This window comes from Ambystoma mexicanum, chromosome 10 (genome assembly GCF_040938575.1).
Source record: "Ambystoma mexicanum isolate Mex_15411 chromosome 10, UKY_AmexF1_1, whole genome shotgun sequence".
NCBI classification, from domain to species: domain Eukaryota; kingdom Metazoa; phylum Chordata; class Amphibia; order Caudata; family Ambystomatidae; genus Ambystoma; species Ambystoma mexicanum.
Window position 1 is genome coordinate 269134386 of NC_090932.1, and position 18551 is coordinate 269152936.

The following is an 18551-nucleotide window of genomic DNA, read 5'->3' on the forward strand; positions in this document are numbered from 1 at the left end:
CCTTTTTCCCCCACTCTCACGTATTTTGATGTGTGTTTTACATTTGTGTTCTCCGATTATGGAGTTTTAGATAACTCCATAGGCATCTTTTCATGTGTGTTACACAGCACCCTCAGTGCAGTTACACAGGGATGTCTTTTAGACTTCCCAAAGGTTTAAATACCTTCTCTGGGATCAACTGTTTCCCCAAAGAATGTAAAGCTAATTGACTTTTCTAGTCTTTTCGAAATTCATAGGCCTAGCACACACCATCTTACAATGGAGTGCTGGAGGGGTTACATAGTATCCCCTGTTTCTAAACACTTATAGCAGTCAAATGCTACCCTTTCCTATTGAAAAGGCTGTTGTAGCGGCTTTACAACGAACTACCATGATTTTTCCTGACCACGAACACCGGGAGCCATTTTTTTCAAGATGGCGCCTCAAGTCCCTTTGTTTAAACGGGTCCTGGTCTTTTTTCGCCATTTATTTTTGGAAAGGTCCTTCTAGTGTTTGTCTCTGCGCACCAAACCAGGTTTGGTCCCTTTGTCCGTGTGCCTTTGACGGGCTTCAGGACTGAGGTCCGCCCTTGGCATCTGGGGTGGACAGGAAGTGAGAGAGGTGCCTGAAACTCCCTGTGCTTAGTCTCCTAGGAGACCCAAATGCACTCTCTGGGGATTGGCTGGCTGACTATCCGTCAAGGACAGCCACCCTGCTGGGTGAGTGACAGGCTGGAATTAATGGGAGAGAACTGAATAAAAGGACAGTCTTTTGGCTTGGAAGGCAGAGTCGACCACTGGACGAAGGAACCAATGAACTTGAAGAGTATGCCTGCAGCAACCCCTGGACCATTGGTTTGCCCGGTGAAGCCCTGCTGCAGTGCCGAAATGCCAAGTTCGCATCGACAGAGAAGCCCATGGCAAGGGCTTCTCCCTTTGAGTTGGTGGGACCAATCAACTTCAAAGTAAGCCTGCTGGACATCCATCTTGGAGCTGGTTGAATTTCCACAGAGTTGCTGCTGGAAACCATATAGCCAGGGAGAGGAACACCAGATTGTGTGCGTTGCTTTTAAGCCGACTTAAAGCTTTTGGAAGATCCTCCGGACTCCCAAGAAGCAGGACTGACCAAGCCTGAACCCCCTCAACAGAGTGCAGGACCCCAGAAGCAAGGAAAGTCCACCTCAACAGCCAGGAACCTCAGTGTTGCTATTTGCAGTAGATGCAAGTAGCTGAAACACGAAACAGCCACTGAAAGTGAAGTTTGCCAGTTGCAAGTTTTGACCGTCCCAGTGCATTGCAGGAGTCCCCCGACATCCTCCCTCTTGTCCCACAACTGAGCTCCAGGATCAGCGAGATCTGCACAGGAACAGAAGTCATCAGCTGTCTCTTTTCTTCAGTGCTAAGGTACTGTAAAACAAGTCTAATAACTTACCTCTTACTGTAGAAGTGCTTGTAACTTCCACAACTCAAGTCTAATCAGCTTGTGGCCCTACATTTGATACTTTCTTTTAACAAAGACTCCCAAGAACTTCTGCAAAGACTTTTCTATTTACTTACCAGAAGTGCTTCATCCTATACAAGACTTTTGCCTATTGACTTTGGCTTAGCCTACTGAACTGTATGACTCTTCCAAGATGATCTAAAAGTATTTGCCCTGCTTAAGAATATTTATGACCTCTTGTGTTCTAATAACCTTTGCCTTTTACCAACTTTTAAGAGTATTCTAAATGCCAACAGTAAGATATGAATGTCCCCAGCACCCTTCTTATTGAAGTCACCTGTGGGTGTAGGTTATATCGGTGGGCCATCCCAAAAGGGTCTTTACTGATTCAGAAACTCAGTGTGTACAGTATTGAAGTGTATTTGTGTTTTACTATTCTATTGCTCCCTTCTAAAGAAGGTTTTATAACCGATTGATAAATTAATAATTGTTTATGCAAGAAACCTTGAGTGTAAGCGTTTATTTGAATACCTGTAACTGTGAATCTCTGTGCAACTCCACTACTGCTCACATTTCCCCTCTTGAGATAAGCCTGGCTGCTCAACACGCTACCAAAACTTTGTAGTACAAGCTTATACCAAAGGTTGGGTTGCCTATACCTGTAGTCAGTTGTTTGCAGTGTTCACAGAAGGTACTGCAATCAAACTTGGCCTAACACTTCCCTACAACTACTGTTAGGTGTTCCAAATTAGGTTATATGCTTTGGTCTGTGCACCTTCAAGCATAGTGTGTTCCTATAATTGTGGTTATATATAATGTGATAGTACTTATTTCCCCCCAAGATTTATCCGGGCCTACTTGTATTTAAATAAACCATTTATGTTTACACTACATAGTGATTCAGTGTTTCTTTGGCCCATTTTTATTACAATTTCATTTGTACTGATTCTACAGCCTTCTCTCCCTCCTAAAATAAGCCTGGCTGCTCAGTCTACTCTTACCATGAACTCAGGTGGTAGGGAGAGCCTTATACTAAGAGTGGAGTTGTGTACTGCCTCAGTTGAATGGTTTTACTAAGCCCTTAGTTGGACTTCAGAAAAACGGCCCTAACACCACAAAGCTCTACTGCATTAAAACCTGCTAGACGCCGGCTTGGTGCTTTGGTCCACACAATCCACTGTATCCGAACTGAGCTTGATCCACTCGAACCACCAAGAACCACAAGAAGGTAAAAAGGTACTATTGGCTTAACTGTCCCCCTTGCTCTAGTTTTGGGCCGTGGAGACTGGTTAGGTCCCTAAACCATTTTTGCATGCAAGAAACATATCCTTTTATAGAACATTGTGGTTTTTACTTGCCTTACACCCCTTATTCATTATCCAGCATTGTGCCATCTTTGCTTATTCTCAGTTCTTTCCTCAGAGGTGGGTTTCATGTAGTGTTTGTCCCATTTAGTTACTATGCAGATGAGGTGCTTTATTAAAGTATATCTATTTTTATAGAACCTTCTTGTACATTCCTTTTGTTTAGGATTGTTATGCTTTGCTATTTTGGTCGTTACTCTATCATATTCACACCACTCTTAAGAGCATAACCTTCCGTCGGCCCACGTTATCACAAAAGGTGAAGGAGGTATCTCTCTTAACTGTCTGTTTTACTTTTATGATTCAGTTAGCTCCTGATTTGTAGCAGAATGAGGGCGGAGCAGGCATTTTAGCATCTACACATCCTTGTACCTCAGCAAGGCAGCATCCAATTCATCAGTTGTACTCTGAGCCAACCACTGGATAGCGGACTATACCCAAGCATGTGAATCAAAGCTCCAGAAACTGATTTTGGGATGGAGTCCTCAAACAATCACAGCAGTGCGCGTCACTAAGAGGTTTTCCTTGTGCTTTTCATGTTGCCAGATTGCCATCTTGTGAGGGCTGAGAGACACTTTTTTAGAGGCTTGTTAATTACTTGTTCAGGTCCTTTGTTGTTCGCTTGCTCAATGCTGAGCTCAGTGCAAAAGACCCAGCAGGGCCCTCTGGGCATGCCCTGGTGGCATGAATGAAACCCTCGAAGGAGGTCTGGTAGGTCGGCGACCCTCAGTCTCACTGATCCCAATAGGTGTCAGCTGTTGAAGCATCACCTCAGGTCCGATGGGCCTGGTACCAGACCCTGTGGGGTATTCGGTGAGGGTACAGCTGGGAGGCCTTGGGGCAAGCCCCAGTAGCGTGGTGGCTAGCCAAGACAGGATTTGCACCTATCCACTCAGAGAACCAGGGCGGGGTGCAAGGAAGCACTTACCGTGAGTGACCTTTATTCAATCTGCTGAACTCTGATGTGACACGGCGGCCTATTGAAGAATTCTTCCCAATGACAATCTTCTGCGTAGAGCGCATGGGGAAGAACTGTGGTACGACGTGCAGTCAATCCACCTAGACGCTCGAGGCAGTCTGTGGGCGACAACTACCACGTAATGTCTACTATAGGAGGAGCATGTTGTGGGCCATGTTACACCAGTCACAAAAGAAGAGACTTGGGAAGGAATGGAGAAAAAAAAACGGAGAATAAAACAAGCAGAATAAAAACAACTAACCGGTGTTGAGCAGAACACACAGTCCCATCATAGCTAACCACATCAATGCTGCTGCATGCCTTACTGGGCAACTATAAGTTTTTTTTTATTTGGATGAACACCCATGAGTATGGAGGACAGGGACAGGAGTATGGTGTTACCAAACTATGGATGTACTAGTATTTTTACTCATGAGAAGTATGAACTTTATGATCGATGTCCATTAACAAATATATTTTTGTACTACCTCTGTTTTTTGCTCATGTTAACTGCATTTTGAAACAAGCCTTACTCCTACAAATGTGAAGATGTGTTGCTTAGTCACAATACTTTTGAGAATGTGGTCATAGACAAGTTTAAACTGGTTACAGCTTTAACCTGGCTTCTCAGAACCACACACCAGACCAGGCCGTCAAAAAACATCTCAATAGTCTGAAGGATCCTGTCACCACAGACCTGAACATCCAGCCCTCCTCTCAAAAGCTTATTCAGTCACCATTACCTTCTCATTCCATGTACCACCTTACACTCTATACATCAAGAAAGACATCCACCAGCATCACATTTAACACCCACAACAGACAAACTACTTACTGTTCCATTTTCCCACCATGCTGCATCCCACACCTACCCATGGTCCTAGCAGGAATCTCATCAGTACCCAATAAAGCATTAAACCTATGGCCCAAATGGCAATAGAAAAACTATGTCCAACACACAGAATCTTAACGGCAGACACAGCAGGAACTTCCAAGTCTGCACTTCTCAACACATCACGATTCAAAACTTTCCCTCTGCTGCCACTAACTCCCTCCCTTAGCCCATCTCTTGCAGGATCTATGCTAGGAGGCAGTACAGCGAGTATCCCAGTTGTCATACCCAGGTTACCACAGTAACTGCCACCCATGTGTTGCACTTAATTTTACTGCTCCGACAGTCTCTATAGACACACAGTATTTAACAGTAGAAGCCATAGTGTATCACACTGCATTTTAACGCTGTAGTTTTCGACAAGTAGCATATCTGTCTCAGAGACTACCCCTAAATGACCCTTCCACTATGATCTAAACCACATGGCCTCACATTTTACTACAGTTTATTGGTGCCTCTTTAAATGCAGTGCCTTTTCTTAGAACATGCAGTACTATGCTACTTAAGTAGCTATAAAAACAGCTTACCTGGCTGAAAGTAGTCCGGGGGCCCTCACCAAGGAGTGCTCCCTTTTGCTGTTGGAAAGCTCCAATGTCCTGGGGAGTCTGTGACGCTCTCTGAAGATTTTGTGGCCCTTGCAAGTTTCCGTGTTGGCCTTGTGACCCAGATAGTCCACGCATTTCTTGCATGGGTCCTGTTCCTTGTGGTGGTCCCTTTTGGCCCCTCATCTCTTGGGATCCTCTTATTTCTTGTTGACTTCTCATCTCTTGTGGAGCCCTAATTTCTTGGGGTCCTCTCATATCCTGTGGTCCCCTTAGATCCGGTTGACCTTTCACATCCTGAGGTGTTCTCAACTCCTGGTGGCCTCTTGAATCTTGGGGTCCTCTCAAATCCAGTGAACCTCGTGAATCTTGGAGTCCCCTCAAGTCTTGTGAGCCTCTGCCATCTTGGGGTGCCCTTAGCTCATGCTGGACTCTGATATCTTGGGGAACTCTTACCTCCTGTGGGCCTCTTGCATCTTGGGGTCCTCTCATTTCAACAGGACCTCTCATATGCTGGGGCCCACTGACAGCGTGTGGGCCTCTGATCTCTTGAGGGCCTCTTAAATCTTGTGGCCCCCTTATATCGGTTGGACCCCTTATATCCTGATGTACTCTCACTTCCTGTGGACCTCTCAGAGCTTGGGTTACCCTTATGTCTGGGGCGGGTCTTAAATCCTTCAGCCCCCGCACATCTTGTTGACCTCGCAAATCCTGGAGCCCCCGCACATCTTGACCCCGCAAATCATGGGGCCCCCGCATGTCTTGTGATCCTCTCATATCTTGGGGTGCTCTCAAATCCAGTTGCCCCCTCATGTCCGATGACCCTCTTAAATCCTGGGGCGTTCTCATCTCAGGTGCGCCTCTTATATCTTGAGGTCCTCTTATATCTTGCTGCCCTCTCAAGTCTTGGGGTCCCCTCATGTCCTGATGCCCTCTCAAGTCTTGAACATTTCGCAAATCTTGGTGTCCCCTAATTTCCAGAGGGCCCCTTGAATCCTGAGGACCCCTCATGTCCTGAGGTGCTCTCATATCTTGGGGTCCACGAATGTCTTGTGCGCCTCTCATCTCTTGAGATCCACGCATTTCTGTAGGGCCTCTCATCTCCTGAGGACCCCGCGTTTCCTGTGGTGCCCGCATTTCCGGAGGACTCCTCATATCTTGGGGTCCATGTAGTAGCATGGCACCCTGGGGGTGAGGACCTCTCATATCCTGTACAGGGTGACTGGGCATTATACCTTGGGGGGGAGGTCCTTGGTTGTCCTGAGGTCCTGGCATGCCTCTGGGTGCCAATACTCTCACCTGACCCTGAGAGCCCTGCAAAGGTGGAGGAAGGCCTGCCATTCCTCTGGGACCTCCTGCACCTGGCAATCCTTGGGTGCTGGGAGACACCTGATGCCCTAAATGACCTTGTGGCATGGAATTCCCTTGGGGACCCATTGGTCCATGGGGCACAGGATGTCTCTGCATTCCTTGATGAACATGGAGATCTTGAGACCTAGGAATTCCTTGAAGCCCTTGACCCATGAATGTTTGGTGTCCTCCAGCCCCTTGAAGTGATGGACCGTGTGGCCCCATCTGCCCCGGAGGCCCCATCTGCCCCGGAGGCCCCATCTGCCCCATCTGATTCGGTGGCCCCATCTGCCCCGGAGGCCCCATCTGCCCCATCTGATTCGGAGGCCCCATCTGCCCCGGAGGCCCCATCTGCCCCATCTGATTCGGAGGCCCCATCTGCCCCATCTGATTCGGAGGCCCCATCTGATTCGGAGGCCCCATCTGATTCGGAGGCCCCATCTGATTCGGAGGCCCCATCTGATTCGGAGGCCCCATCTGCCCCATCTGATTCGGAGGCCCCATCTGCCCCATCTGATTCGGAGGCCCCATCTGCCCCATCTGATTCGGAGGCCCCATCTGCCCCATCTGATTCGGAGGCCCCATCTGATGCCCTGGAGGCCCCATCTGCTGATTCGGAGGCCCCATCTGCTGATTCGGAGGCCCCATCTGCTGATTCGGAGGCCCCATCTGCTGATTCGGAGGCCCCATCTGCCCTGGGGGTCGTATCTGGGTTGGCTGTCCCATTTGATTTGGTGGCCCCATCTGCCCTGGAGGGCCCATCTGGTTGGGTGGAGCTGGTGGTCTAAATTGTCCTTGAGGTCCAGGAGGGCCCATTTGAGACATAGTCATTTGCTGAGAGGGGAGGGCTTGCTGAAATCCCTGTGGTCGTGGCATCTGTCCTGAGAATGCTTGAGCTCCAAGCATAGGACCCGTCTGAGATGGAGGCTGGGATGGCGGTGGTTGGGATGGCTGCGTTTGTTCGGTTTGCTTCTGGGCAATTCTCTCGATTTTCAGTTGCTGCAACAAAAAACACAAAAAAGGTTTAATACAATAGTCATTTAGTTTATAAACAAAACAAGCCTAAAAGTGATCACAGAAACTTGTACCAATTTAGCAGCTTATTTAAAGATACTTAACTGTACATGCAGTTCACCAGAGTTAGTATCTTACATAGATTTATGCGCTTTGAATACATCCAATCAAGCCAGAAATCCTCAACGACTGCAGCATAGAGCACATCTGTATTCTATTGCCCAGAAATGTATATAGTATGTTAACAAGCTTCATAAAGGGTGCAGAGGCAGTAATGCAAGAGGTTAAGTTGCATTAAAAAAATTAACCCCTGAAGAGGATTTTAGGAGGCCACCCTATTTATGGTAAACAGTGAAGGCATAATTAGAATTGTTCTTTTATAACAAGAGTAATACCAGCAAGTGGTTTTTTAAGTGCGGGATCAGGATTCAAACCTGCACTTCCAAGACAAACGTGTTGCCCCCAAGCTATCCCTTCCTCAAGGCGCTGCGAGGTTAGCCGAAACCCGATCAAGGCAACGTGGAAGAGCAGTCAAGGCGTAGTTTCAGGAAAAGAGTGAATGGTCTAGGATTACAATGAGCCACACAGACCGTGTTAGTTAAGATTCATAGTAATGATAAATCTTCCTAACCAGTGTCAACCACAGAAAGTTTTGATTTTACTGGTGGATTATTTTTCCTTATACCTGTACGAGTGGGAAGCTTTTTCCACACTCAAAGAATCTTTTACTCTCTGTATGGGCGTTAGGGAGAATTCTCAGAAATGTGTTAATTCCTCTCTACCTTAGAGACCCCCACCAGCAACTTTGCTGGATTTTAGGACTTACATTTTTAACCTGGAGAGGGTGAGACCCTTTTTCCACACTCTCTCGTATTTTAATGTGATTTTGAACACTGCTTCTTTTGGTTGTGTAGTCAGACAAACTCCATAGGCATCATCTTTTACATTGTGTCACACAGCACTTTCAGTACAGTGGCACAGGGAAGTCTTTCAGATTTCCCAAAGGTTTAAATACCTTCTCTTGGATAAACTGTTTCCAAGAGCAGTAAAGTGAAATTTACTTTACTTACATTTGTAAATTCTAGACCCAGCACACATTATCTTACAATAGAGGGCTGGAGGGGTTACTTAGTATCCCCTTTTTCTACCTTCTCATGTAACAATTTTATGTTACCATTTTCGATAAATGGCTGGTGGCAGTGGTTTACCTGTAACTAGTGTGGTGTGCTTTTACTGCGGGCTGCGTTCGCAGCTACGGTAAAGCACCCATGGGTGCCATTTTGACAAATATTGCCCCGGTCTTCCCTTTTCGCCATTTCTTTGTAGAAAGGTCCTTCTTGAGATTTACTCTACGCACCAAACTAGGTTTGGTCCCTTTGTTCGTTTTGTCTTTGGCAGGATTCACTGCGAAACCCGCCTCTGGCTCCAGGGCGTCTGGCGGGGGCAGGAGGCGAGGTAGGTGCCCGAAAATCCCTGTGCTTAGTCTCCTAGGAGACAGGAATGCACACTTAGGTGAGAGGCCGGCTGGCTGGCCGGCCGGCAAGGACAGCCACCCTGCTGCTGGGGTGACCGACAGCTAAGATGCGAATGAATGGGAGAAACCTGTATAAAAGGCGAGGCTTTTTGGCTTGGAAGGCAGAGTCGACCACTGGACGAAGGAACCGAAGAAAACTTGGAAGAGACGACTGCTGCAACTCCTGGACCGTTGGTTTGCCCAGTGAAGCTCTGCTGCTGTGCTGAAACTCCAAATTCGTATAGACAGAGAAGCCCTGCAAGGACAACTTCTCGCTTTGAGTGGTGGGACCAATGCAACTTAAAGTAAGCCACCTGGACATCCTCTCGGAGCTGGTTGAAATTCCACTGCAGTTGCTGCTGGAACCAAATAACCAGGGAGAGGAACACCAGTTCATGTGCGTTGCTTTTAAGCTGGTCAAGAGCTCCAGGAAGATCCTCCGAACTCTCAGGAAGCAGGACTGACCGACCCTGAGCCACCTCAAGAGTGCTGGATACCAGATGCAAGGAAAGCCCATCTCGACCGCCAGGAACCGCTGTTTTGCTATTTGCGGTAGACTCGAAGAGCTGAAACACCGAAGTGCCACTTGTTTGAAGATTGCCGGTTGCGGTCGGCGACTGTCCCCAATTGCAGCGTAGGAGTCCCCAGAAGTTCTTCCTCTTGTCCCCACGACTGAGGCACAGGAACACCAGGATCTACAGAGCTGCACAAAAACAGAAGCCATCTGCTGCACTTTTCTTCAACCTGAAGGTACTGTACAGTCTAAGAGAACTTACCTCTTGTTGTGCCACCTTGCTTGATCTCAGTTGAAACTTGTCTCGGTTGCTCTTGTAAAGTTGCTTGCATCTTCTACTACTCACAGGCCTAAACGCTTGTGACCCTACATTTGATTCTACTTTTGCTACAGAGATTTCTAAAACATTGTGCAAGACTATTACCTGCAAGAAGTGCTTCAGTTCACCTTGACTTTTGCTAACTTAACATTGGCTGGCCTTTCTCCCTGAATAACTTCTCTTCTGCATGTGTTTTGCCTGACTTCCAGGAAAGAGTTAACTGAATTAGCATTGTTTTTTTTTTGTTTTTTTTTTTTTAAGTACTTACCTGGTTGACAATAATTGTGTGAATACTTGTCTTATTCTAAAACCTCTTTCTTTAGCATTCCTCAAGTATATTCTAAATGCAACAGTGAAATATTAATGTCCACAACACCCTAGCTATTGAAGTCACCTGAAGGTGTAGGTAGTGTCTGTGAGACATCCCACATGGGCATTTGCTGATTTAGAAAACTAAGAGTGTGTATTTTCTTTAAGTGTATTTGTGTGTTGCTTTATATTGCTCCCTTCTGAAGAAGGCTTACTCAAACTGCCTGTTAAATGAATAATTGCTTAATCAAGAAACCTTGTGTGTAAAAGTTTATTTGGATACTTGTCACTGTGAATCTATGTGCAACTCCTACAGCTCACATTGACCGGTCTTAAGATGAACAAGTTACTTACCAACCGGTAACGTTCTTTCGACTGTATGTTCCTCCAACATATTCCACATCTTTAAAATGTAATGCCCACAGCTGTGCTACTTCGGACATTTTTTGGCAGAGGGCGTCCTGCGTCGGGTCAATGTCCCTCAAAGGCCTCCGTCGAGGGCGACGTCACTGGATGTTATAAATAGGAACAGCGCCCTCAGCCTCAGTTTATATTGTTTGCCCCATAACGTGTGACCTGCTCGTACACAATGCCTGCTTGACTGCACATAGCCTTGAGGGAGCGCAAGCTGCAATAGCATAGGAAATTCTCCATAGGGGCAGGTTGGAAGGGCGATGTGTAATACATTGTAACTTGTTCTTCGAATGAGTTGTGTCCTCCAATGTATTCCACATCTTTGACAGACTCCCAAAGCAGTACCCGAAAATAGAGGGTGAAGAATTTAGAATACCCAATCATATGGCATAATAAAGGACTGCTTTACCAAAGGCCATATCTTGACCATGGAGCATATCCAGGGAGTAATGTTTGACAAAGGTGTGGATGGAAGCCCATGTAGCTGCGTTACAAATATTCCTAATAGGAACTCTGCGCTGCAGGGCAGTGGAAGTAGCCACTCCCCTAGTGGAGTGAGCTTACAAACCCTCAGGAGGGTCCTATCCCGCCAATCGGTACCATTCAGTAATGGTGAGGATAATCCACCTGGACAAGGTCTGTTTGGTAATAGCCTAGCCCAATCGGTGTCCCATGTACCCCACAAAGCGTTGGTCGTCCACTCGCACCCTGGACATTCTATAAATATAAAAGCTTAGAGCTCGCCTAGGGTCCAACCTATGGAGTCACTCCTCTTCCTTACCAGGACGATGAGGATAGAAAGCAGGAAGTACAACTTTCTGGCTTAAATGAAATTCAGACACCACCTTAGGTAGAAAGGATGGACGTTCCCTCAGTACAACCTATCCTTGTGGCACACAGTAAAGAGTGGCTTCGATGAAATTGCCTGCAATTCACTCACTCTGCAAGCGGAGGGAAACCGCAACCAAGAAAACCGTCTTGAAAGACAACAGTCTCAAAGGACAAGTGTGCAAAGGGTCAAACAGAGCACCCATCAGAAATTTCAAGACCAAATTTAAATCCCAAACCGGCACCTGAAACAGTGGCAGAGGGAACACATTAGTGAGCCCTTTAAGAAATTGAGAAATCAAAGTAATCTTAAATAAGAACATTCTTCAGACGAGCACTTGAAGATGGACAGCTCTGCCAGGTAACCTTTAATGGTACCTACTTGAAGACACATGTGGGCCAAAGAAAGCAAGAAAGAGACAGAACCATGGGAATGGAACATTGAAAAGGATCGACATTGTGTCCTCTGCACCAGTCGCAAAACTTACGACAACAGTACAGGTATTTGGTTGCCGGCCGCCTAGCCGAAAGCAACACCTCCATCACGTCATCCGGGAGGTCCCAATCCTTATATCTCAACCTTTCAGAAACCAAGCGTGTAGGTTGAGTCTTGACCTCTGGATAGAGAACCCTGGCTCCCCCCCCACCTCTTAACACTCCCACCTGCCCCCCTCAACCCCATGCGCGCTCGCAAGAGAAGATCCTCTCGGTAGGGAAGACGGCATGGAAGACAGATGGACATCTCTAGAAGGTCTGGGTACCACGCTCTCATGGCCCAATCCAGAGCAATGAAGATCATGTGGGATCCGATCCTCCGCAACCTCCTTAGTACATGAGGAATGACGGGGACCGGAGGAAACACGTACAGAAGTGGGAATGACCAATCCACGATGAATGAGTCCCCCTAAGGCTCCTCTCAGAGGAAATTCCCTTGAGCAGAATCTCTCGCATTTTCCGGTTGGCACTGGTTGCGAACAGATCCACTTGTGGGGTTCCCCGAAGGGCGAAGATATTCAGAAGGACTTCCTGAGTCAACTCCCACTCGTGAGAGATCATGCTCTGCCTGCTCAGAGCATCCGCTGCCGCATTCTCATCTCCGGCCAGATGAACTGCCTAGAGTGAAATTCCTTGCTGGATTGCCCAGAACCAGAGCTGCATTACCTCTCTGCACAACGGGAGTGACCCCTACCCCCCCCCCTTTTTAGTTGAGGTAATGCATGATCAGGACACTCTTCCCCCTCACAGACGGCAGAAAAGCCTTCAGGCTCTCAGCGAGAACAGGTTGATGTGCAGTTTGGACTCCGGAGACCAACAACCGCTTGCGGTTAGATCATTGGCATGAGCTCCCCATACTGCGAGGGAAGCGTCTGTCACTTCCAGCCAAAAATGGCTCCCCTTCATCAGATTCCCTTCGCTGGCCCACCACAGAAGATCCTGCGAGACAGAGAGTGGAACCTGAACGTGAACAGACATCTTGCCTTAGAATTGGAACCACTGCATCTTGAGGACCCATTGCAAGGATCTCATCCGCAGTCTGGCCTCTGGCACCAGAAAAATGTAGGACGCCATGAGGCCGAGCAACCTTAAGAATACGAATGCTGGAAGACTCTGGGCATGTTGAAATTTGTCCACATCTTTACAATGTGATGAGCCCTCACCTTGGGAGGCGAACACTTCCCCAAGGACGTGTCCAACACAGCCCCGATGTACTGGAGCCGTTGAGAAGGTGTTAGATGCAACTTCTTGAAATTGAGGGAGATGGCCAGCTTGTGGAGGGAGCGGCAGGTGAGACAGATGATCCAGAGCTTGCTCGTGAGAACGTGCTCGGATCATCCAGTCATCCAGGTAGGGGTAGACGTGAATCCCCCCAGCCTGAGATACGCTGCCATAACCACCATTAGCTTGGTGAAGACCCTCAGGGCGGAGGTCAATCCGAATGGTAGGACTCGAAACTGAAAGTGCAAACTGCCAACCGCAAACCTCAGGTACTTTCTGTGCTTTGAATGAATCGACACATGAAAGTAAGCATCCTGTAGGTCCAGAGATACCAACCAATCTTGAAGTGAAAGGGCCTGAAGGACTGGAGAAAGAGTAACCATCTTGAACTTGTCCTTCCGGAGGAACTTGTTCAGCCAACGCAAGTCCAAGATGGGTCTCAGTCCCCAGTCTTTCTTTGGAAAGAAAAAATATGGGGAATACCATCCCTTGTTCCTCTCTGCTACAGGCACTAGTTCTATAGCGCCTTTCCCCAGCAGGGTTAAGATTTCCTGCACAAGGAGCGGATCCGGAAGCTTCAAAGAGACTCCCCGGTGGATTGTCGTGAGGCTGTCTTAGGAAGGGCAGGTAGTAGCCGTGGGCTATTGTCTCCAGAACCCACGCATCCAAAGTAACAGTTCGGAGCAGCCGTGGCAGCGCCTGAAGGCAAAGAGGCTGCTGCCTGAGCAGCTTTGGCACCTCTATTTCCCCAACCACCACAGGTACTTCTACGTTGACCCCTTTGATTGCCGGCTTAACTCGTCCTACCAAAAGAGGAGTACTAAGGCAAGGAACCACCCCTCCACTGTTGTCCCGTAGGACGAAAAGGCGGAGGTTGACGCACTGCTGCACTCAAAGATTCAGCAGCAGCTTTGGAAGTCTGCAACCTCTCAAGGCTCTCATCAACCTTGCTGCCAAACAAATGAGAGCCATCAAAGGGCATGTTCATAAGACGGGCCTGTACATCTGGAGCAAAACCAGACTTCTGCAGTCACACAAACCTGCGTGTAACTGTGCTCGCAGCCATGGACTGGCCAACACTGTCGGCCGTGTCTAACCCAGACTGAAGGGATTCACACATGGCATCCTTGCCATCCTGCACGAGGAACCCATCCCTTTCTTCACCCTCAAGACTATGCTCAGCCACTAGAGAGACGCAATTCCACAGAGTGTGTGAAAATCTTTCCATGGCACAAGTGGAGTTGGCCGACTTCAGCGCCATACTCCTGCAGAAAACACATTGTGTGCCCAACCATTGAAGCGCTTGTTGTCCCTATCAGGAGGGATGGTAGGGTACGCTGCCTGCCTCAAGGTGGCCATAGCCGCCTGAACCACCAAACTCTCGGGAGTGGCGTGAGTGGATAGGTAACTACTGGAAGGGCAGTATTTTATAGTTAACTACTTGTTAACTGCCAGAAGAGACTCTCGGGTCTGCCAAGCAGCTGCCACCCTTTTTTTGTAAAGTCAAATGAAACACCGGGTCGGTGGACGAACCTTGATCCAAAATATCAGTCAAGTCATCCTGAACAGATGCATTTGGAGGAGTAGCCAACCAAGATACTCAGTAACCCCAACCATCAGTCTCCGATAAGGGGACTCTGCATGAGCCCCAGGCTCAGGCCTGCCGAACTCCACCTCCGGAGATGTGTCAAAGCCACTGGCATCATGAAGTGATCGTTGCAACTCTTCCAACTGACTGCCCCAGAAAAGACAGAAGCCACACCAGGCTACACAGGGTCAAATTCCAAATCAGACCTCTCCTCATCCTCATAGATATCATCCAGAGGAAGGAAGAACTCCTGCCTAGGCGCAGAAGTGAGTCTGAATTCCTTAACAGACTTCACAGACTTGGATTTAGCCTTCCTTGGAGGATCCATAGTACTAGGGACCTCATCAGCAAATTCCGTCCAAAAGGCCCTAAAGGCGTCGAGGGCGCTGATGGCTTCAGCATCGACAACGGCGCTGATGGCACCGAAGGGTGGTGTGAAGGCAAAGCTTTGACGTCCGTATCCGACGGACAGTGCAGACCTCGAACCCTTACCAAATTTCTGCAGTTTGACCGGGGACGAAGACTGAGACCTGGATCTAGCACGTTGTTGGCGATCAACATGAACCTTGGCTGAGGACATGGGACCAAAGACACGCGAGCATCGGACGGAGACCGTTCCCTGCAGGCTTATTCCGACGGCGTGGATGGAACTGTGCCCTGGGATTGAAAAATCACTAGTATCTGCTTCCTGAAGGTCTCCCATTCCTCCGGAGTAGAGGACTTAGTGGGAGAAGCCCCTTTACTCACGGCGCCATCATCCAATGGGGAAGGCAACCGGTGATGCCGTTTCCGGGAGTGCCGAGCAGAGGAGAAGTGACAGGACCCACTCCGGGATCGAGATCCCCGGGGCTCCTTCCGACGAGGAGAGTCACCCCTCGAATCGTCGGTGGGCATCCCTTTTGCAGATTTTCGGGATTTATTGGATTTAGTACGCCGACCTACCTGTAACCTACCCCTTACGCTCCCGCAAGGCCTTAACAGTCAGCGACTGGCATTTCGAACAGTCGTCGGTGGCATGACTCTCGCCCAGACACCACAAACAAATGCAGTTCCGTAATTGACATCTTAGACTTACAGTCCTGGCAAGTCTTAAAGCCAGACAGCGGAGTCGGAGGGGTAGATGAAGACGTTTGCGGAAAAAAGGGAACCAAGGCTACGGGCGCTGTGCGTCCTATTTATAACATCTGGTAACGCCGCCCACGAGGGACATCGACCAGACGACATTGAAGCAGGACACCTTCTGCCGAAAAATTTCCGAAGTAGCACAGCTGTGGACATTACATGTCAAAGATGTGGAATACGTTCGAAAAGCCTGGCTGCTCAACACTCTACCAACCTGTGTAGTACAGACTTATACCAAAGGTTGGGTTACTATTGTCAGGAGATCAGGGTTGTTGTAGTGCACCCAAATGGTACTGAATACAATCTTGCCTAAAATGGGTCATTTTTAAGACTCTCCATAGTGTCTTTTAAAAGTTATCATCTGGCAATAAGTGCCTATTGTTGCTGGGTTGCCCTAGGGGCTCTTCCTTTAACTTTCTCTGGCTAACCTTGTGATAACTACAGTTCTAAAGGGTAGAAAGGATCTTTTATTAAGTGAGACTAGCACCCCCCCCCCACCTTGTGTGGAGGGCTGGGGAGATACTGAGTATCCCTTTCCCATTTTAAATGCAACATTTATGTTACAAGGACAAACTTGCCTTTAATGGGTGGCGGCAGTGAACCTTTTTATTAATTCAGTGCACCTTCACCGCAGGCTGTTTGCACAGCCCCTGAAAAGGCACCCATGGGTGCTCATTTTACCAAAATGGACCCCGTCTTTTTTTGCCATTTGAGTGTCCTTTATTGTTCCTTCCCCAGACGTCCAGGACCGGAAACTCCTTTGTGTTAACTATCTTTGGTGGGAGACCTCGGACTGTGAAGGCAGGAAGTGTCCAAAACTCTGCAGTGTTAGGGAGAATTCTCATTTCTGTGCTAATTCCCTACAGCCATAGAGACCCCAAGCTCTTTTGCTGGACTTTAGGACTTTTTAATTTTAAGCCTGGAGTGAGTGACCTTTTTCTCACTTTCTCATATGTTTTGACCTGATTTGGATTATGTGTTTCCACAGTTTTTGGAGTTTGACAAACTCCATAGGCATCTACTTTTTGTATGGTGACAGCACCTTCAGTGCAGTGTCAGAGAAATTCTTTATATTTCTCATAAGTTTAAATACCTTTTCTTGTGTGAACTACTGTCCCCAAGAATAGCAAAGTGAAATGGACTTCACTTACCTTTTCTCTTTGTAGGTCCAGCATACACCATCTTATGTGGAGTGCTGGGGGGGGGGTACCTAGTAGCCCCTTATCCTACCCTCTGATGTAACATTTCTGATGTTACCCTCACCACTTTAAATGGCTGGTGGCAGTGGTTTAATTTTCCTACCATTGTGCTTTCTACCGCAGGCTGAATCCTCCGCTGCAGTATAGACCCATGGGTGACCATTTTGTCAAACTAGCCTGGTCGTCTTTTTTCACTATTTTCTGTTTGTGGGGTGTTTCTTGACTCTGCGCTCCAAGCCTGGTTTGAGCCCTTTGTTTTGCCTGTGGCGGTCTTCAGTACTGAAACCTGCCTCTGGCTCCTGTGTGTCTGGAAGGGCAGGAAGTGAGGGAGGTTCCCAAAACTCCCTTGTCCTTTGTCTTTAGGAATGCCTGGATGCTCCCAGTCCTGATTGGCTGGCTGGCTGTCCCTGCAGGACAGCCACCCTGCTGTTTGAGTGACAGCTAGGCTGTGCATGAATGGAAGAACTCTGCTTAAAAGGCAAGTGTTTTGGGACTGGAAACAGTCGACCACTGGGAACAACAACATGACGAAGAAACTGTGAACAAAGTTTGCTGCATCATCCCGGACCTTTGAATTGCCCGGTGAAGCCCTGCTGCTGTGATGAGAACTCCTTTCTCTAATCGACAAGAGAAGCTCTGGAAGGGACGACTTCTTCCCTTGGTTTAGTGGAACCAACTAACCCTGAGACGACCTCTTCTGGACCATCTTCCCCAACTGGCTGTACTGCTTTGCTGCTGCAGGGACCGAGTGCCAGGGGTCGAGAAATCCGTAGCGGAGTGCAACATCTGATCCGGCCAGATGCTCCAGGAGTCTCCAGGATCCTCCAGAAGCAGGACGACAAGAGCTTGAGTCCCCTCACCAGAGTGGAGGAGTGAAGGAAGCCCAACCAGTATCCAAGATCCACGGTGGTGCTGTTTACCAAGCGCTGAAAGCACAAAGTGCAGATGATCCGAAAATGATAAGTAACTCACCGTACTGACTAATTACTCTGTGTCCTTAGTCCCCTTTCCCCCATACTGCATGGGCGTCCCTTCCAAGGGACGGGAGATAGAACCCTTTTCACCAGAAAAAACCTTCCCCTTTAAATTTAGAGGTGCGCAGGGGTGCAGTCCTGGGAGCATGTGCTGACCTGTCTCCGCCATCAAAGCCACACCTCAGTCCCCACAGACACGTTGGCAATAGTTTAACATTGCCTAATGACACCCGTTTTACTTGGGGGGAGGATGGTGGGACGTATGAAGGAAAGGGGACTAAGGCCCAAGAGCACGTTAGTCACTACGGTGAGTTACTCTTCCATCCCGTCCCCTTTCCTCCATACTGCATGGGCGATTACAACAGTGTAGCCCCAGGGTGGAGAGGAAACCCTTCTTAAGCAAACAGGTTTCTAAGAACCGCCTGTACGAAGGCCACGTTTGATCTAGAGCCGGCATCCAAGAGGTAGTGCTTGCAGAAAGCCGAAGGGGTGGGCCATGTGGCGGACTTGCTTATG

The 18551-nt window shown here is 48.2% G+C and overlaps 1 protein-coding gene across 2 annotated transcripts in view; it reads right to left on the reverse strand.

Annotated features, from left to right (window-relative positions):
• The window catches only part of WDR33 (WD repeat domain 33), a 935332-nt gene that overhangs the window by 133286 nt on the left and 783495 nt on the right, over positions 1 to 18551 (reverse strand). For both annotated transcript variants that reach the window (XM_069617826.1, XM_069617825.1), the window contains exon 16: positions 5161 to 7524. In XM_069617826.1, coding sequence (XP_069473927.1) covers positions 5161 to 7524 — 2364 coding nt within the window. The remainder of the gene's footprint in view (positions 1 to 5160; positions 7525 to 18551) is intronic.